We start from the raw sequence: 20,060 nt of genomic DNA on the forward strand, positions 1-20,060 counted from the left end.
GCCTCTGTGCTTCCCGGTCTGCCCCTAGGAGCGCAAGGGCGACTGCCGGGTCAGTGCGGGGCAGATCCGCCTCGGAGGGGCAGAGGCAGTCTGTCCGGTCACAGTGTGAAAGAGAGAGAGTTTGTGTGTGAGAGAGATGCACTCTGTCCGAGACACAGTCTGGTGCCTTTAAGAACAATGGCAATCACCCAACTGAAGGCTTGTTCAGACAGCAGCTCCATGTCACTTGTGACCTCTCTCCCCCCATCCCTGCTATTTGGAGATGGGGTACATGGGCAGAGGGGACGGGAGCACCAAGGCAGGGGGCAGGAGTAGTGCAGCTGCAGATGACAGAAGAGCAGCAGGAGAAGGGGCACAGGTGCTTTGGAGGCACCCTGCTTATAGCAGCACCTCAGGTTTTTGACCAGCTCACCCATATCAATGGCTGGTCTGCAATCCCTTTCTGTCTGATCTCAGCACCTTTTTTGAGTCTCTGGTTCATGCCCATTAGGGAAGCAAGATCCCTCCTTCTGGGTCTTCAGTTTCACTTGGAAACGCACACTTTTAAAACAGTCTGTGCCAGAGGTGGGCAATCTGTGGCCCGCAGTCCACATGCAGCCCACTGGGGTTCAGCCTGCGGCCCATGAACCTTCTGTCTGCTCCCCTTCCCCACATACCTCTTGAACACTGGGGCACTGGAGCCCTGCACATCCTACTTTTCCCCCTGCCTCCCAGCACTTTTGGAGCACCACGAATCAGTAATTCACCGTATTCCAGCTCTGGAAGGGAGAGGGAAGACTGGGTAAGTGCGAGGTTCCAGTGCCCCTGCGTGTGAGAGGGCTGTGAGCAGGTGTGCAGACCACATGCAGCCCACTGAGACAGAGGGCCACTTGTGTGGCCCACTTGCTAATCATAGTTGCCCGTCACTGGGCTGTGCCCTTCAGTCAGGTGGGCAAATGAAGAATCTGCAGCTCTTTAAGCCATGCGCTCAGGATAGGGAGGAGTCCAGTGCACCTTTCTCCCCAAATGGGTTTCTGTGCAGAGATTACCTGCAAAGCCTTGTAACCAATTGTTTCACCTGGGAAGGCTCATTCTTGATTGCTTTGTCATAGCTTCCCAGACTTAGCTCCTCCCGACATGCAGGTATCTTGCAATCGAAAGGGTGATAGAATTCAGAATGACTGTAATAAATAGTACAGTGTTCATAAAGCCAATTCAAAACTGGACACACACCCAAACTATCACAATAATCATTTTGCTTTTTCAGGGTAAAAAGCACTTGGTTTATGGTTGCCTTTTGGTTAAGTAATAACATCAAACATTTTTTTTTCTTCTAGAACAAAATGTGCCAGCCATGTTTGGCATAAGAAACTCTTTTGTGCTGCACCAGTGTATTTGTAGTACTGTAGCAGCTCAGCTGTGCTCAGCTAATGAATTAATATCAAAGCCCTGGTAGTTTTTTCCTTCATATCCTTGCAGATAAAGTGAATGATCCTACGTGTGATGTTCAGATTTCAAGGATGTTGAAGTTGCCATGTCTCTACAGAGAAGTTTATGATAAGCCTTTCAAAATCCCAGAGGAAGCACAGAGGTAAACAGGATGGTTATGATGGTATCCAGTCTAGGTGTGAAATACTCACAGCCATTAGCAGGAGTTAATGTGGCTCTTCATCCTGGAGATGAATATCATGGTAGCCAGATTAAAAGCAAAGCGTGTTGCTCAGCAGGTTGCTGCACTGGAAAAGGCTGGAAATACTTTAGAAACAGTGTGCCCAGCCATTAGGGCAAGACAATGTAGTTGGGCAGCCTCTTCTGACTAACACAATTTTGACTTGCCATAAGGCCCATACACAGGAATTTCGGGGGAGAGGGGGCTTTTTTTGTAAACGTGGACCGCAAGGGTGCGAATGCACCACCACGGCCCCCCAAGTAAGTGGGGAAATAAGCCCCAGCTTTCTCCCGACTAGTAAGAGCATGGGGGAGGGAGGCTCAGGCAACACGCTACTCCTGCCTTCCCCTGGCTGGCTGGAGAATGCTTACTTGGGGGACCATGGTGGAGTGCTTTCATACTCCCCTGCATATGGGCCTCCCTTTAGATTTTCATGTCCAAGATCTTTGGGGTGGAGGACCAAAACACAGAACCTTAGAAGACATTTCTCCCTTCAAATCCACCTCCATGCAGCTGCATCCTCACCCCACTTCTGCACAAACACACCTAACAGCATGAACTAATATATATATTTTTTAATTTAGAGAGTACAGCCCAGTGGTGGGTAACCTCTGGCTTGCAGCCCACCAAGGTGATCCACTGGTGGGTCGTGAGACATTTTGTTTATGTTGACAGTCTGCAGGCACAGTTTCTCCCCCACCCCCACCCCCAGCTCCAATTGGCCACTGTTTGCCGTTCTTGGCCAATGGTAGTTGCAGGAAGCAGTGTGGGCTGTGGAGACCTTCTGGCCACTGCTTCCCGCAGCTCCCATTTTCTGGAAACAGTGAACCACATCATGCCTGTGGACAGTCAACGTAAACAAAATGTCCTTTGTGTATTTGTCCTTCTTAAACTTCATCCTGTTTACCTCAGATCATTTCTCTAGCTTGTCCAAATAATTTTGAATTATGACCCTATCCTCCAAAGCAGTTGCAACTCCTCCCAGCTTGGTATCATTTTCAAGCTGAATAAGCGTACTCTCTATGCCACTATCTAAATTGTTGATGAAGATATTGAACAAAACTGGTCCCAAAACAGACCCCTGCAGAAGAACCCCACTTGTTATGCCCGTTCAGCAGGATTGTGAACCATTAATAACTACTCTCTGAGAATGGTTATCCAGCCACTTATGCACCCACCTTATAGTAGCCCCATCTAAGTTGTATTTGCCTAGTTTATTGATGAGAATATCATGCAAGACTTTATCAAATGCCTTACCAAAGTCTAGGTATATCCCGTCTACCACTTCTCCCTTATCCACAAGACTCGTTATCCTATCAAAAAAAACTGTCAGATTGGTTTGACATGATTTGTTCTTTACAAATCCATGCTGGCTGTTACCTATCACCTTATTATCTTCCAGGTGTTTGTAGTAATTCCTTAATTACTTGCTCCATTATCTTCCCTGGCACAGAAATTAAACTGACTGGTCTGTAGTTTCCTGGATTGTTCTTATTTCCCTTTTTATAGATGGGCACTAGATTTGCCCTTTTCCAGTCTTCTGGAATTTCTCCCGTCTTCCATGATTTTCCAAAGATGATAGCTAAAGGCTCAGATACCTCCTCTATCAGCTCCTTGAGTATTCTTGGATGCATTTCATCAGGCCCTGGTGACTTGCAGACATCTAACTTTTCTAAGTAATTTTTAACTTTGTTCTTTTTTTATTTTATCTTCTAAACCTACCCAATACCCACTAGTATTCACTGTGTTAGGCATTCCTTCATCATCAGACTTCTTGGTGAAGACCGATACAAAGAAGTCATTAAGCACTTCTGCCATTTCCAAATTTCCTGTTATTGTTTCTTCCTCCTCATGGAGCAATGGACCTACCCAGTCCTTGGTCGTCTTCTTGCTTCTAATATATTTATAGAAATTCTTCTAGTTTCCCTTTATGTCTGTAGCTAGTTTGAGCTTGCTTTGTGCCTTTGCCTTTCTAATCTTGCCCCTGCATACCTGTATTGTTTGCTTATATTCATTCTTTGTAATGTGTCCTAGTTTCCACTTTTTATATGACTCCTTTTGATTTTTAGATCATTCAGGATCTTCTGGTTAAGTCAAGGCGGTCTTTTGCCATACCTTCTATCTTTCCTACACAGCGGAATAGCTTGCTTTTGAGCCCTTAATAATGTCCCTTTGAAAAACTGCCAACTCTGATCCGATGTTTTTCCCCTTAGTTTTGCTTCCCATGGGACCTTACTTACCAGCTCTCTGAGCTTACCAAAATCTGCCTTCCTGAAATCCATTGTCTCTATTTTGCTGTTCTTCCTTCTACCATTCCTTAGAATCATAAACTCTATGATTTCTTGATCACTTTCACCCAAACTGCCTTCCACTTTTAACTTCTCAACCAGCTTCTCCTACCCCACCCCAGTAGCTTTTTCAACCTTCTGAAATAAAAAGTTTTCTTCAGTACAGTTCAAGAACTTATTGGATAGTCTATGGCCCTCTGTGTTAGTTTCCTAATATATGTCTGGATAGTTGAAGTCCCCCATCACCACCAAATCCTATGCTTTGGATGATTTTGTTAATTGTTTAAAAAAAGCCTCATCCACCTCTTCTACCTGGGTAGGTGGCCTGTAGTAGACCCCTAGCATGACATCACCCTTTTAGCCTAACCCAGAGATTCTCAACACCTCTGTCCCCATGTCCATCTCCACCTCAGTCCAAGTGTATACATTTTTAATATATAAGGCAATACCTCTTCCCTTTTTCCCCTGCCTGTCCTTCCCAAGTAAACTGTACCCTCCTATATCATTATTCCAATCATGTGTATTATTCCACTAAGTCTCTGTGATATCAACAATGTCATAGTTATGTTTATTTATTAGCACTTCAGGTTCTTCCTGCTTATTATCCATACTTCTTGAATTTGTATATAGGCATCTAAGATACTGATTTGATATTGCCTCCAAGTTTTGCTTTGTCCCGTCTTTTTCTCTGCTGTAATAGCCCACATTCCCTCCCATTTCTGACCTATCTCCCAGGATTCCATGTTCTTCACTTACCTCTGGGCTTTGATCACCTGCCCCCGTTGAACCTAGTTTAAAGCCCTCCTTGCTAGGTTAGTCAGTCTGCATCCAAATGCAGTCTTCACTTTTCTCGAAAGGTGAACCCCATCCCTGCTTAGCAGTCCCTCTTGGAATGGCATCCCGTGGTCGAGGAAGCCAAAGCCCTCCCGGCAACACCATCTTTGCAGCCAGGCATTCACCTCCAGGATGAGGTCTTTTGAGTTCTGTTTTGGCACATTTGAAAATCCCACACTCTGAGCTGAACTTTACAGGCCTGTTTTTGAAAAACTTGGCTACGTACTTTTTGACTTGTTATATATTCTAACAGTTTTGTATCCCTATAGTGCCTCAGGTGGTGTGAACTTTACCAGCTCAATTGCAATTGACGTGTTGAGTGAGAAAGTGAAAGATTTCCTATTGGAGAACAGAATTCAGACCTTTTACCAACAGGAGCTGGAAACAGTTGAATCCTTGGTGTCACTGGCCAGTCAGCCTCTCTTCAGGACTACCTCTCAGCAAGTAAGCACAGTTATTGCTGGGTTTTGACCGTTGAGTATGAAAATAGTGCCTCTTGTTTGCTTACAGATTTGTATATGTGGAAATGTCTTGGGTTTTGGATCATCTGTTTGCATTTGGGTGCCAGTTCCTGATCTTTAATTTTTGGGATGAATTGACAGTACCTGGCAGGCCTTGTAACTTCAGACATTTAAAACGGGGCTGGTGAAGGGTTGGGGAAACCTCTGTTGTAGGAAACAATATTATGCTTGCTGCAGGGGTGTACTCAATCATCTAATAATGGCACTGTTCAAACTCTTAACTTGCATACATCTATGAAAACTACATGCACATTGGAAATATCAGCATAGGAGATGTCTTGAAGGTACTGAAGCAGTTTGTGGACCAGGCCTGGGTAGTACTGAACTTGATCAAGAACAGAGGATTGAAGGCCAATATATTAAACTAGGTTTAAACTTACAAAAGAGTGGGTGAACATCTGCTTCCCATTAAAGATTCTCCTTGTTGGACGCCTCCAGTTGTGCAATGCCAAGATTGTGGGATGGAGTGGAGATCAGAAGCCTAGATGTAATTGGAGTCAGCTGTACATCAAGAAACTGAAAAATAGGGCACTTTCCAAAATATGCTAGTATGGTCTCTGGTTCTCATTCTGATACTGGCTAAATGGTAACATGGACATATAACATGCTAAAAATGTAATGATATTGAGATGAACAGTATACTGCCCCTGTATAAAACTATGGTACGCCCACATCTTGAGTATTGTGTACAGCTGTGGTCTCTTTCACCTCAAAAAAGATATTTTGGCCTTGGAAAGGGTTCAGAAAAGGGCAACTAAAATGATTAGGGGTTTGGAACGGGTCCCATATAAAGAGAGGCTAAAGCGACTGGGACTTTTCAGTTTAGAAAAGAGGAGACTGAGGGGGGATATGATAGAGGTCTATAAAATCATGAGTGGTGTGGAGAGGGTGAATAAAGAAAAGTTATTTATTTGTTCCCATAATAGAAGAACTAGAGGACACCAAATGAAATTAATGGGTAGCAGGTTTAAAACTAATAAAAGAAAGTTCTTCTTCACACAGCACGTAGTCAACCTGTGGAACTCCTTGCCAGAGGAGGCTGTGAAGGCTAGGACTATAACAGAGTTAAAGAGAAGCTAGATAATTTCACAGAGGTTAGGTCCATAAAAGGCTATTAGCCAGGGGATAGAAATAGTGTCCATGGCTTCTGTTTTCAGAGGCTGGAAAAGGATGGCAGGAGACAAATCGCTTGATCATTGTCTTCAGTCCACCGCCTCTGGGGCACCTGGTGCTGGCCACTGTCGGCAGACAGGCTGCTGGGCTAGGTGAACCTTTGGTCTGACCCAGTACGGCCATTCTTATGTTCTTATGTAACAGGCCAGATTCTCAACTGGTGTAAATTGGTGTCTCTCCATTGAAGTTAATGGAGCTATCCTGATTTACATGAATTGAGACTGGCTGGTATATGTACATAATTATTTCTTTAGCTGTGTTACTAAAAACAACCAAGAGTATTAAACCTGATTATTGGTTAAGCTGATTCACTTTTGCATTTTACTGCTCCTAGTTTGGTTCTGTTGCTAACATAACTCTCTGACTTTAGATTTGCAGCACTATAGAGGGACATTTAACTGAAAAAAACTTCTTCATTCAATTCACGCAGTAATGAAAATTACTCCCTGCAGGTCCGTAAAATGCTTCCTAGTGGTTGCTTCCTGGAGACTATTTTTGGCTTCCTTTTATTAAAGGAGCTTTTGTTGTTGTGCTCTTAACAAAGCAAAGAAGAATGAATATTAACAGGAGCCCTGACAGTTTGTGGTAAAGAAACCAGTACAAGAACATCAAACACAGGATTGGACATCTGGGTTAACCATCTGGGTTATAGAAAGGAATGATCATTTTGACAAGTTCCTACACAGCATTTGTAGAAGAAACAGAACAAATGGCTTACAAAAGCTATTCCGAGTATAGAACGATGTGTGTACAGTGCTCATCACAATGGATCCCTGATCTGGGAGGAGAGAGGGATTTATAAATATAAATATAGATCCCTGATCTTGCAGCTCTTGGTGTAAGTGGCTTTTATAGATCACAAGGAGTCAGGTACCCAGTGTTCCTCCTGGAAAAACAGTAGTTCTCCCAGGTGCGTTTCATAATTAATCCACCTTACAAAGTATTTGTAAAAGGGAGAATCTGTTCTGTGATGTACACATCTTCAGGCCCACTCCTGCTAGTGCCCATTTGTCAGAGCAGGTAATGATTGCCCATCTACTTGGTCATTGGACAGTATTCATTCTTTGTACCCTCCAAGAGACTGAATGGACCTCAACAAAATAATGCACCTGATTCTTCATTTCCCAGGCAACCATTTGCATGAGTGCCAAGTGGCTATAAAGCCACTAAAGTGATTTTTTTTTGTAATGTCTTACACCAAATTGGGTACAGTGCAAATGGCTACAGAAGGGGCAGGGCAAAAGAGAATTGGGTCTAATATTTTAATATAGAGTGAAAGGGTTATACTAGGATACCCAAAATGTAACTCTCTCAAGCACATCCTGTTAAATGATATATTTGTTTACTTCTTGCATGTAACCTGAACACTGTGTAGGACTCAATTAGACTTTGATATATAATCAGTTTCCTTGGTGGCTCTCATTATCTCTAGCACAAGGTTGCAGTGTTTAGGATTTTAAAATACTGAAAGGGGATAGATTTTTTTTTAAATCAATTTTATTAAATACAAACACACATTCCTATTAGTTTTTGCTAACAAAATAATTAAAAAAACCTTGGATCTCTCCCCATATGTTTGAGCTATATCATTTCCCCCACTAGTGACTGTTGAGAGAATAACTGGGTTTCAAAAATAGATAAGATAAATACTACTTTGAGGTTTCTATGCAGGAAGTGGAGACAAATGTCACCCAGTATTTAGCATGCCCAAGAAGATCCTAAGTCCAGCTAAGAGTGCTATTGTGTTTGACAGATGAACGAGTATTTGGTTCTTCTTTGAATGAAAACTATATATAAATTTTATCCATCCAGTTCCTGAACTGGAGTAAATAGCTCCTTGGTATGGCTCACAACCAAGCAGCCACAGTTGCATCATACCCTATGGTTTTGTTTCCTGAGCTAAGCAGGGTTTTTTTGCACTTCCTTCGTTATGAGGCTGTACAATGTGCTATTTTAATACCAAGTGGGATGTTAACATGTCACTAGCTTGGACAGCTCTTTTGGAATTGTGTTTTCCAGACCCGTCAGCTTATATTTTCCTTGGTCTGATTATAACCTCAGGGTCAACAAGGACAAATATTTATAACATGGAATTTAAAATGCTGTTTATATTTACTCCAACCTTGGATTTCTTGTGTGTCCTGGTGCATACATATCTACTACTAAAGGGCTTGCCCATCAGCTTGCTGACATGGATTTATCTCTTCCTCTTGAGACTATAGTGCAGATATGATGACAAGATGACACTATGCCTGACAAGCCAAGGAATCTCTTACTGAACTTGTCACCTGCTCTAAGACCAGGCTTAAGCACTGTGTGAAAAGAGACGCTGACACAGACAATACCACGTTCCATTATACCAAGATACTTTAAGCCCTTGGGTGTGCTGTGCCTTCAACAGTCTTCCCCAGCAAAGAAGATAATTCCTGCATCACTGTGCACCTTGGCCTGTTTTGCTTGGATAGCTTTTTTGAAAGGCATAAAGTGAGAATAACTGGCTACACAAATTCTAGTCTGTGGTGTAATGTGAGACTTGGATTTATTGCTGGCTCTGCCACAGGCTCCATGTGCAAAGCGGGGAAGACATTATTTAAACTCTGCCTCTGTTTCCCATGTGCAGAATAGGGATAGTGGTCTAAACTTACAAAAGTGGCTGGTGATTTTGGATGCCTCCATTTTTGGGCACTCCACTTGACGCACCTTTTAAAGGGGCTGATTTTCAGGTCTCTGTGCTCTTGGCAGATCTCTTTAAGGTGAAATCAGATCTCTTTAAGGTGTCCCAAATTGAGTACTCTAAAACTGAAGAACATAAAATCTAGTCACTGGAACAATATAGGCCAGTAATTGTACCTAACTCACATGGAAGTGAGAATTGAGAATGTCCGCAAAGCCATAGAAGTCAATGGGATTCTTTTTCAGGGTGCTTTAGATCAGGCTGTAAATCACTAATGTTCATGAAGGATTTAAATAAACATGGCCGCCGCTTTTTTTCCGGCTTGGGGAAAAGCCGGAAAAAAGCGTCTAGACTGGCGCGATCCTCCGGAATAAAGCCCTTTTCCGGAGGATCTCTTATTCCTACTTCAAAGTAGGAATAAGAAGTCCTCCGGAAAAGGGCTTTATTCCGGAGGATCGCGCCAGTCTAGACGCTTTTTTCCGGCTTTTCCCCAAGCCGGAAAAAAAGCGGCGGCCATGTTTATTTAAATCCCACAGGGGATATTTAAATCCCGCGGGGGATATTTAAATCCCCCGCGGATTTCCCTATTCTGAAGTTGGAAATTAATATGCCTCTTCCGGAGAAGGGGCCAATGTAGATGTAGCCGAAGTGGCTTGAGGTCCTCTAATGGGCTGCTCTGTAGAGGGGTAATGTATTATTTGATGAGTCATGTTGCAGTCCTTTTATCTCTCCAGTTGCCAAGCCTTCATCCTCCTTCAGGAGGAGGGACAGAGATGTGATATGATATAGGGGGTTACCTTCCCACAGATTGTGTTTATTTGCTGTAACCTCATATGTGCACACAGTGCTGTACAGTTGGTGGGCTTGTACTGAAAAAAACCCAATTCCTGCCTAAGAGCTCAGTCCAGTGACACAGCTGGGATCCTATACAGCCTGTGACGGGGTGTATCTACCCCACACTGAGCCTGACCGAGATGCCTTGGCCTAGCTGGCTGAGAGGATCAAACAGCAGCAGCCAGGCCGAGAGGGGCTACCTGAGAAGCCGGCAGCTTAGAGTGAGAATACAGGGAGGACGTCTGCCAGGATCTGGTGGGAAGTAGCCCAGGGTGGGGAATTGCTCCCCAAGTGCTCAGTGAGTTGCGGCAGGATTCTCTGCTGAGCAAGCAGTGGACTGTGCCACTGCCAACAAGGCCCTGAGCTGGGAGAGGGAGGGCCCCGGTCCCCCTAACCCATCCTTACATACCCCTGTATGGGGGAGTTTTTCTAGTGTTTATGGCTAGGTCGCTGGGCCATAATGCCCTGACTACAGGATCTTGTGTATTAACAGGCTACGGGGCCATAATACCCTGAAGAGGGGACTTGCGTACGAACTGAGACCTCTCGGCCGTATTACCCTGAGGAGGGGGACTTGCATATTAACTGAGGCCGATGGGTAATAAAACCCTGACTAGAGGTGCTAGTATATTAACTGAGGCCTCTGGGCCGTAATACCCTGACGAGAGAGATTTGCATAGGAACTGGGGTATTGGGCTGTTCCGAAAATAGCCGTGGTGCATGGCCCAACAACCAATCAAAGGGAATAAGTTTACAGGGTCTTCAGGGGCCTGTTGCCTCTTGACACAGCCCAATACCAAAAGGTGTATGGTCACTGTAATTGTAATGATTTGTGGCATAAGCATGGGGCATCTTTGGGGATTCAGTGAGCATGGAGAGGTTTGTTCCAAGCAGCCTGAAAGCCATGAAACAAAGCTCAGTCTGAAATCGGAGAAAGCAGAGAGACACCTGGGTAGTGGGTAGGAGACGGTGAGGCCACCAAAACAGCCAAGAGAGGCTTTAGGGATTACTTTGGAAGTGAAGTCACTTTTTGTAGAAGAGAGAAGTAAAGTGAAATTGACACAAATAGTACCAGGTTCCATGATATGAGGATATTTTAACCCCCTTGAGTGTGCTGTGTAAACTGGGGGAAGCATCTTGAAAAGGAGGGTGTCTGAGTGGATTTGAAGGCCAGGAGTAGTTTGCAGTAAAGAGGAAAATTACCAAACCGTGAACCAAGTCCAAGGGTGAAGACGGAGGGACACATTAGGATACTTTTTGCAATGAAAAATGACCCTGTGGGTAAGTCTTCACAGTAGCGTTATTTTGGAATACCTGACATTATTCCGAAGTAACATAGTGCAAGTCTACACTATAAGCCTTTATTTTTTTTAAAAAATGGTGAGCTGGGGGAATTTTTACTTCAACTCCTGTAACCCTCATTTTATGAGAAGTAAGGGAAGGTGAAGGAGGAGTGTTCTTCCTTCAGCTTCCTGCTGTGCAGACCGTGCCAAAAGCTGAGGGAAGCTACTTTGATTTAAGCTACTCAATTGACATAGCTGAAGTTGCATAGCTTAATTCGAGTTTTGCCCGGCTGCATAGATGTACCCTGAGTTCCCCTGTAATTTTCTGTGCCAATTCTCTTCTACCTTTCATGGGGCCTACCAAGTTCCCTTGATGGGGAGCTGTCCCAAGGATCACCTGTTGTTGTAGGCCTGTTCACCTAGGTTCATGAGTGCATGTCAAAGAAGCTTCAATAAACAGGAACTGATGCTTTTTTCTTTTCATCCCAAAGTCTGTTCTGTTTGTTTGCTCTGTCAATCTCTCGACATGCGTCCTTAATGATTCTCTTTCAGTATCCATCCAAGCCGAGCCATGCGTCAGCTTGCACAGAGCATGTTCCCAATTATCTCCTCCTGCTGACGGGATCTCAGCATTAGACCAAACTGAATAATTATCACACTCCTTTGGAGATTTTTTTTGTCTTTCTCTTTGAGTCTCTGATTCATTGCTTTCGCATTAAAAATTGATCAGCATCTTGCAGGAGGCAATTGCTTTGCTGGTAGTATCCCTGCTGTTGAAGGTATATTCCAACATCTAGAAGGGCAACATTTCCTTCCTTTTGTGGAGAAGTATGCATGGCATGAGGAAGCTGTACTTTCTTGTGAGAGCCCTGATAAGTGCCCAATCTTCCCTATTTCACTCAAAAAAAGCATCCATCAAAACCTCTTGCAAAAAAGCCACTAAATGTGCTTCCTTAGTTGGCTAGAAGAGTCGCGGTAAAGCAAAGCATGTTTCTCTCAACCCTCCCACCACCTCCAAAAAAAAGAGACACCATGTGACCACTATGCTTCCATGGGCGGCCCCGCCCCCAGATGCATGGCGCGTGGTGGGCCGGTCCCGGGCGCGCGGCGCATGAGCGGCCCTGCCCCCGGGTGCCCGGCAGCCCCAAAAGATTGGGGACCACTGCTCTAAAGTTACTCCCCTTAACACACTTCCTGTTTTCCCCACAACTCTCTTCATCTTGTATGTGTCTCTTACTCTTTGCTGGTGAGTAAGGTAAATAACACTTCCTTTTCACATAACACAAGAACCATGGGTCCCCCAATAAAATTATAGACAGCGGGTTTAAAACAAATACAAGGAAGTACTTACTCACACAATGGACAGTCAAGCTGTGGGTTACCAGTGGACATTGTGAAATCCAAAACTATAACAGGTTCAAAAAACGTTTTGGATCAGTTCAAGGAGGATAAGGCAATCAATGACTATCAGCCCAGATGGTCAGGAAGAAAACCCTATGCTCTGGGTACCTCTAGCCTCTGCCTACTGGAAGTAGACAGCAGGGCGTTGATGACTCCGTTCCTTCTGAAGCACCTGGCATTGGCATTGAATACAGGATATTGAGCTAGATAGATACTGGGCTAGCTGAACTATTGGTCTCACTCACTATGGCTGTTCTTATGTTGCTTACCTCCTATCGCAAAATCTGTGGTGTCAACTCTTTCAATATTTATTTGCTTTTGTAAAGTCCCAGCTCCTGGAGTCATCTGAACGTGAGTCTTAGCTTTCACAATTTCATGTTTTGTTTTATTTTTTCAATTTGTAAAACTTTCTCCATGCTTGTAGGAAAAAAATCTTGAAAAATGACCTCAGTGCCCCCACTGAGTTAAAAGAATAGCCCCCCCCACAGATGGCAAATAAAAATAAATACACTTTTATCTTTTATAAAATGTCACGATCTTGGGTGTCCTGACTCTTGATATTCTGAATGCTTGGGGTTAGCAATGTTTTAAACCACTCTTTTTTGCTATTATTTGTATTACTATAGCACCTACGCCCCTCGGTCGTGGGCCAGTATCCTGCTGTGCTGGACACTGTACAGAACAGAAAGATGGTCCCAACTCAAAAAGCTTACATTCTAAGTATAAGAGAAAACAACAGATGTTTGTGTGGGGGAACACAAGGATGCTATGAGACAGTATTTGTCAGTCGATAAGTAGCGTCTCCTCTCCTCCACCTCTTTTATCACTCCCTTTTTCTCGCTCCACATGTCTGTATGGCTCCTGCCACCATTCCCTTCCTTCTCTAGGAAACTGGCTTAGAACTGACTCAGAGGGAAGAGTGTCACCATCCCTCCAATTCTTGTTGGAGGTCACCTAGACAAAGTAATGCTCGACCCACCCTTTGTCGTGGCCACCTAAGTTGTGAAGTCTGTCAAAATCAGAACCCGTGTATGTCGCTGCAGTTGAAGGATGGAAATGAGTCAATCTCCTAATCCATGTCAATCAAACACCATAGTAGCCTCCTGGGTTGCAGTGCTCCAGAGTTAGGAGGAGGTGGCTCTATTTGATGGGCTCGTCATCAAAAATTAAAAAGGCAACTGGTGACTTGAGTGGCTCTGCTACCGTGCTGGGGTACAAACCTGTGATTCCCTTCTGGCCTGAGAATTGGCTTAAATTGTATATAATATAACTTGTGAACTCTTGAGCCAAAGAACTGGCTTGGCTTTGCTGAGGAAGATATCTGTCTAAAAAGACTGGTTGACATGCTGGCTCTATTGAAATTCATTTTCACCAATGACTTCAACAGGACTGTGACTTCACATCTTGTGTGTATTTTGTTTGTTCCTTTTCCCCATCCAGATGGATTCAAAAAGCGAAGCCAGCTCCAAACTGATACACAGTGCGTTCAAACAAGCAATAGAGGTGCTTCAGGAAAAAGGAGTGGTTTTCCAGAAGTCAAACCTCCCTAAGGACTTGTATCATGTAAGGAACTGAACTCTCATTTTGGGATGTGTAACCAGATATCATGAATGTCGAGTCAAATAGGAGGCGCTCTGTAATATGATTGAATTGCATAATCCTAGAGGCAGTTTCAGCAGGGGAAGGTGGACCCTATGGGATCTATTTACATGTTCAAAAGTGTTAGCCCTCTTCATTGCTTGAAGTACTTCCCCTCTTCAGTATCTTTTCAGTTTCTTTTGTGTACATGTTGGAGAAAGCTGGACAGCTGCTGCTTCTGCTTCTTGCTGACCAACAACTGCAGTAGACATCCTTGGTAACCCCAAACATTTAGCCAATGTGACCAAATAGCGAGACCATCCTGCATGTTACCTGTGGAGAGGTGCAAAGTGGCACCCTTGTGATCCACAGACAACTCGATCTATTCAGTGAATGCAAGACACTAGATCTATTCAGTGAATCCTTTGGTCTAACCTAGTTTCAGCTATGAGTGACTCTCCCTTTACCTAGAAGTAGCGCCCTGACTCCCTCTCCATTGGGTTTCCAAGTCCCTCTGAAGTTTCAGAGGGGTAGTAGTGTTAGTCTGTAAGGATACGTCTAGACAGCGGTGCTATTTCTGGATACTTCCGGTATCCAAAAATAGCTATTCCGCATCTTGTCATTGTGCCTATTACTTCAAAATATTTTTCAAAATAACAGGCATGGTATTCCAATGTCCCTGGACACCTCATTCCATGAGGATTAAGGGACAGTTCAGAATAGCGCTTTATTTCAAAATTTCAAAATAAGCTATGCAATTTGTGCAGCTCTCTCCTTTTGAAATGATCCTTGTGTGCTGTCTTTCACCTAATTGTTTATTAATATTATTTTTATAACAAGAATAACTTGAAGCTAGAAGTGACTGCTTTTGTATATAGCACAAATGCAAAGGTACCATCATGGTAATGTCAGGCTAGCATGTACCTTCTTAGTTCATGTGTTTGCAAGGCAGACTACTGTGAATTGGCAATTTTTCTTGTGTGTTCTAGGTGACTGACCAGGATAAGGAGTTATACAGCATGACCCTTAGTATCGTCAAAGCAGATTGTCGAAAACCCAGGCGTAAGTAGGTGTATGGTCTGGTCTCTGAGCCAGTGCTGACCCATCATAGACAACAGTATCTCCTCCTGCTGCTTGATTAGAATAGCCCTTTCCTTTTTTTTCCTGAACTCAAGCTTAAGTTAGCCTTATCCTCCCTCTCTTCTTTGTTCAGTCAAAAGCCTGGTGCCGGGCATGCTAGAGTGTCTTGAGCGTGGAAGCTGTCAACAATACTATGCAGGGAGAAAGCACTTTAATTCTGAAATGAACAGCCACTCTGAATGTTGGAGACTTGGATGTGAACTCAGTGGAGGATTTAGGTTTCAGACGGAACAGTCAAATAGGGCTAGCTCAGCCCCTGGTGGTTTGTACTTTTCACTACTGAATAAACACACACCTCATGAACTCAGTGTCAGTATGAGTGATGTCACAAAAGGGGTAGTGTGGAGTCAGTTGCCTTCACTAAGGTGTAGATTTTTAGGACATTTTTAAATGAAATTGATCCCTATAACAGGGGCCCAAGCCTCCAGGGTGAAATCTAGACTGCATTGAAGTCACTGTTGACTGCAATGGAGCCAGGATTTCATCCAAACCATAGTCTTTAAGTGATACATAGACTATGTGTGGTCCCTGTGCACAGGGATCAATTAAATCACCTAATTAAATTAATTTCTAAGCAGATGACATGCCTTTAAAATTGCTCCTTTCCCCCAAGATCAGAGTGTGTCATTGCTATGGCAATGGCTTGTGTTTAGTTTGAGGCACCTAACCTAATGATAAATGTACATGACTCAAGGGTTTTTCTCTCATTCCGAAACCAATGCAGAATGTGACGCATGGGGTCATTCACTCACCCCTGAAATGCAGCCACTTCTGGACACCGTAGACAGCAGCATGACATAAATGGCTAGCTAGAAGACTTTTTGCAGTGTTGTTGTTGGGTTGGCCCCAGCATAAGAGACAGACGAGCTATTGGACCAACTTCTGTTGGTGGAAGGTACAAGCTTTTGAGCTACACAGAGGTCTTCTCACCCTACCTTGTCTAGCTAGAACATGTCAGCTATTCTGTGTTAGCATCACAAAACTAGGAATGTGAAGAATAATTGCTACAAATGTTCAGCTGGGGTAACTTGGCATGTCTGAACATAGTTGCCTGATGTGCCACCATACCAACATTAGTGCTGTTAGTAGCCGATTGCTACTGATGCCTACAAGAAATCTGCCAACGAGACAGAGGGATGTTTGGAATAGCTGATTTTTTTAATTATTTTTTTTAAACAACTTTCAAATGAGTTGGCACCACCTCGATGAGGATGTACTGTAGTTTCACTCACAAGCTATCTCATCTGGCCAACTCCTACCCTCGCTTCTTGAGTCTTGCCTTACATTTGAATGTAAAAGGCAGGACCTCTCTTCATGTGTGTATGTACGTACTGTACCGAGGGTGCAGGAGCACCAATCCTACTGTGAGACTCTGGATGCTACTGTAATTCATTAATAATTCTGAGCATCATATTTAAATATCCCTTAAATAGTTAGGGACTGTTTTTCTTCTCATCCAGAAAACCATACCTTTGGCAACATAGTACTGTAATGATAGCTTTGGGCATTTAGTTTAGTATCTATTACTCAGCACCTGCTACCCTCCTCATTACTGACCTACCTGAGCACTTCATAGCAGCCCTCTGAGGCTAGGAGGTATTCTGCCTCATTGAACAGACAGGGAACTGAGGCACAGAGAGATTAAGTGACTTGGTCAGAGTCACAGTGAGTCTGTGGAACAGCCAAGGTGTCTCAAATCTTATTCCAGTATCTTAACCACAATAGCATTCTTTCTCTCCTTCATCAAAGGGAAGAATGGCAACTAGTGAAGTACTAACTCTGCTTCATGAAGAACCTGAGCTTTCCAGGCAGGTCATTTGTATTCTGAGCAGGCTTGATTCTGTTTAGTTTCAGATCTGATGAAATTATAGCTGCAGGATGCTTGTCTCCTGGATTTGAGAAGGAACAAATATATCCGCTTAAATGTGATCTATGGCTAATTTGATTTTTTCTTTTTTATTGACACACAATTATAGTAAATTATTTTGTATTGCAAGGGATGGAATTTTCAGGTCTGTTTTCTATCACCCTGTTGTCTTTCTGTAGGATTGTTTGTGTAATATGCTCACTGAACATAATAGGATTGTCAAGCAGTCAACTGGGAAGGCTGAAACTGTCTTGAAGATTAAAGCTGAAATAGCCTGTGTGGCCACAGAAAATGGCTTAAATAATGTGTGGTCAATGTCATAGACTTTAAAGATAGCACTGTGCACTATGCTAGCTCTCGCATGCCCTCTGGTGGTTGTGGGTATCCAAACAAACTACAGTAGACTTCCAATAATCCGGAACCTATGGTACGTAGATGGTGCCAGATTATCAAATATGCCGGTCTATCAGGAGGTACTATAAACTGGTTATATATATATATATACACTGTATACATTATATACTGTATATAAAGTGTTCTTAACCCTTTTTATTGTACATACTGTATACAGTATACTGTAATGTTTTCGTTTTTTTAAGCCTTTTTTACCCTTTTTGCTCAGTTCAACTGCTGCCACTGTTACCTTGTGACTCATTTTTTGCCGAAGCTCACTCACTAGGCTCTTGCCATTTTGATGCCGGACTATCAGGAGTGCCGGACTATTGGATGCCAGACTATTGGAGTTTTACTGTACTTTGAATTGTGGAAACCTAAGGTGAAATAATTGAAAGGCACTAACACAGCAACTCTTACTAATTGAAAGAAATTCCCAGTTTCCTTCAAGAAGGGAGGCCTTTTTCTATCTAATCTTTGTCATTAATTACAGCTCTCTTTCTACTAACTCTTAAGATAAACTGTGTCAGTCAGTTTGTACATAAGACGTGGGTTACTATGCCATAAACCGACATCCTGAAATGAATAAACTCTGGGGCCCTAAAATATGTTTACATGAGGTTCTTGTAAAACTGTTCTATCATACACTTAAAGGACAGTCCTGGTCCAAATCAAGGGCAGTCACAACCAATCAAGTTCACAAAAAACACCCTTTCAGAGGCCAGCATAGCAGTGAGAGCATGGCCGAAAGGCAGCTAGAATTATTAGAATTTGTCTCCAGAAGGCATTACAAAACAGAGGGCTCCTTATCCAGCTTCTTCTCTGTTCTTATTTGCTCTGCCCCTAGGTTGAAATAGGACATGGGCTCTATTTTAACACCCATAGTGCCTAATATCTACATGAAACCACCTGGAACATCAGCTGTCAATTATAGGCAGATGACTGCCAGCTCTATACCTTGCTCATCTTTGCCAATGACAGCACTATTGTCTGCCTATATCTCAGAGGCTGAGATCAGTATGTGGATGGATGAAAGTCAGAAGGAAGAGGGTAACCTTATGAAGATCATTACAGCATCTCCCACTAGAGAGGAAATCAACCCTCACGTGGTCAGAAGTAATTCTGGGCTGCTCAGTGCTTCTGTAATCACAAGGACCAATGACTGCAAAAATGTCACCTTCTCTCTTCCTGTTGTTGGATGCTGAGCTGGGCCATTCCTTAATGACTTAGCCTGGGTCACTGTAACTTGTTTGTTTGGTAATGAGTACTCTGGCCTTCTTAAAACAAACCTCCAATTGATCCAGAGCGCAATGACCCATCTCTTTGGCAACACTCGCTACCGAAAGCATGTTACCCTTGTCTTCTATGTACCACACTGGTTCCTCATAGAATGTTGGCTCCATTTAAGAAAGCAGTTAAGGCTCTCCATGCATTGGGCAATAAGTGCTCTTTTAGGCCAGTCTTACTATGTACAACAACTCTGCCACTATGCGTCTCACTAGTCATGCTTGTAAGATTAGGCAATGGAGCTATAACAGCAGGTGGTTCAAAAATTTGGCTCAAAGCTACATGTCTCTTCCTTCTAGAGGTGGAAAGAACAGTCGCAGCAAACCTCACAACCAAACCGTTAGTTTCCCAATACACTAGCCTTGTCTTTTCTGCACCAGAGACAGTAGGAAGAGCAGAACCTCATTCTCGTGCATCTCTTAATGCTTCTTTCCCCTGATGTTTTTGGGAGGCACTATGATCCTGCAGCATTAGATAACGAAATGGAATGGGAAAAGTGTTACAGGTGGGACTAGTCCAGCTCCTACTTCATTGCTCTACCAGCCAAATCCCCCTTCCATTGGGGAGGATGCAACAACCACAAACCCCACTGCAGCTCATAATGCTGCTCAGCACCTGGAAAAGGAATTCTTCTCCTGCTGTTGTTTTATGCACTTTGTAACTCTGTTGAGCAAAGCCCACTTACTCTGGGTTTATGCAGGCTGAATTGCAGAAGAAGGCTTTTGCCTTAAGGCAGCACAACACATGTTGTTCCCTAAGTTGGAGTTAGGGGCATTATAAGAGTTATTTTGTAGAAGTTGCATGGCCTGTATTGTACAGGAAGTCAGCCTAAGATGATCAGTGATTCTTTCTGGTTGTGGAATCTATGAACTGTTGTAAGAGAATTGTAAAATTTGGAACTTTGTATGTGAAAGGCCTGTCAGTTCACCTCTCTTTAGGGAATGTGAAAGTCACTGAAAGCCTAGATCACAAATCTATGACTTTCTGTTCAGGCAATTGCCCGAGGAGTCGGTAAAATGTAGAATTATTTGTTTGTTTTGCTGTTGTATAAAATAGGTATAGTGCCACAGCTTGGCCACAAGGTGTCAGCATTGGGCAAACATTCAGTACTGGCTGAGAATATTAGTTTATCTAACTGT

At 43.3% G+C, this 20,060-nt stretch overlaps 1 protein-coding gene across 2 annotated transcripts in view; it reads left to right on the top strand.

The window, feature by feature from the left end:
• The window catches only part of STN1 (STN1 subunit of CST complex), a 74,316-nt gene that overhangs the window by 41,537 nt on the left and 12,719 nt on the right, over positions 1-20,060 (top strand). For both annotated transcript variants that reach the window (XM_075935532.2, XM_075935534.2), the window contains 4 exons: positions 1,459-1,570; positions 5,040-5,214; positions 14,097-14,219; positions 15,224-15,296. In XM_075935532.2, the coding sequence (XP_075791647.2) occupies positions 1,459-1,570; positions 5,040-5,214; positions 14,097-14,219; positions 15,224-15,296 (483 nt within the window). The remainder of the gene's footprint in view (positions 1-1,458; positions 1,571-5,039; positions 5,215-14,096; positions 14,220-15,223; positions 15,297-20,060) is intronic.

Source organism: Pelodiscus sinensis, chromosome 8 (assembly GCF_052426305.1).
Source record: "Pelodiscus sinensis isolate ZL-2025 chromosome 8, ASM5242630v1, whole genome shotgun sequence".
In the NCBI taxonomy this organism is placed as follows: Eukaryota; Metazoa; Chordata; order Testudines; family Trionychidae; genus Pelodiscus; species Pelodiscus sinensis.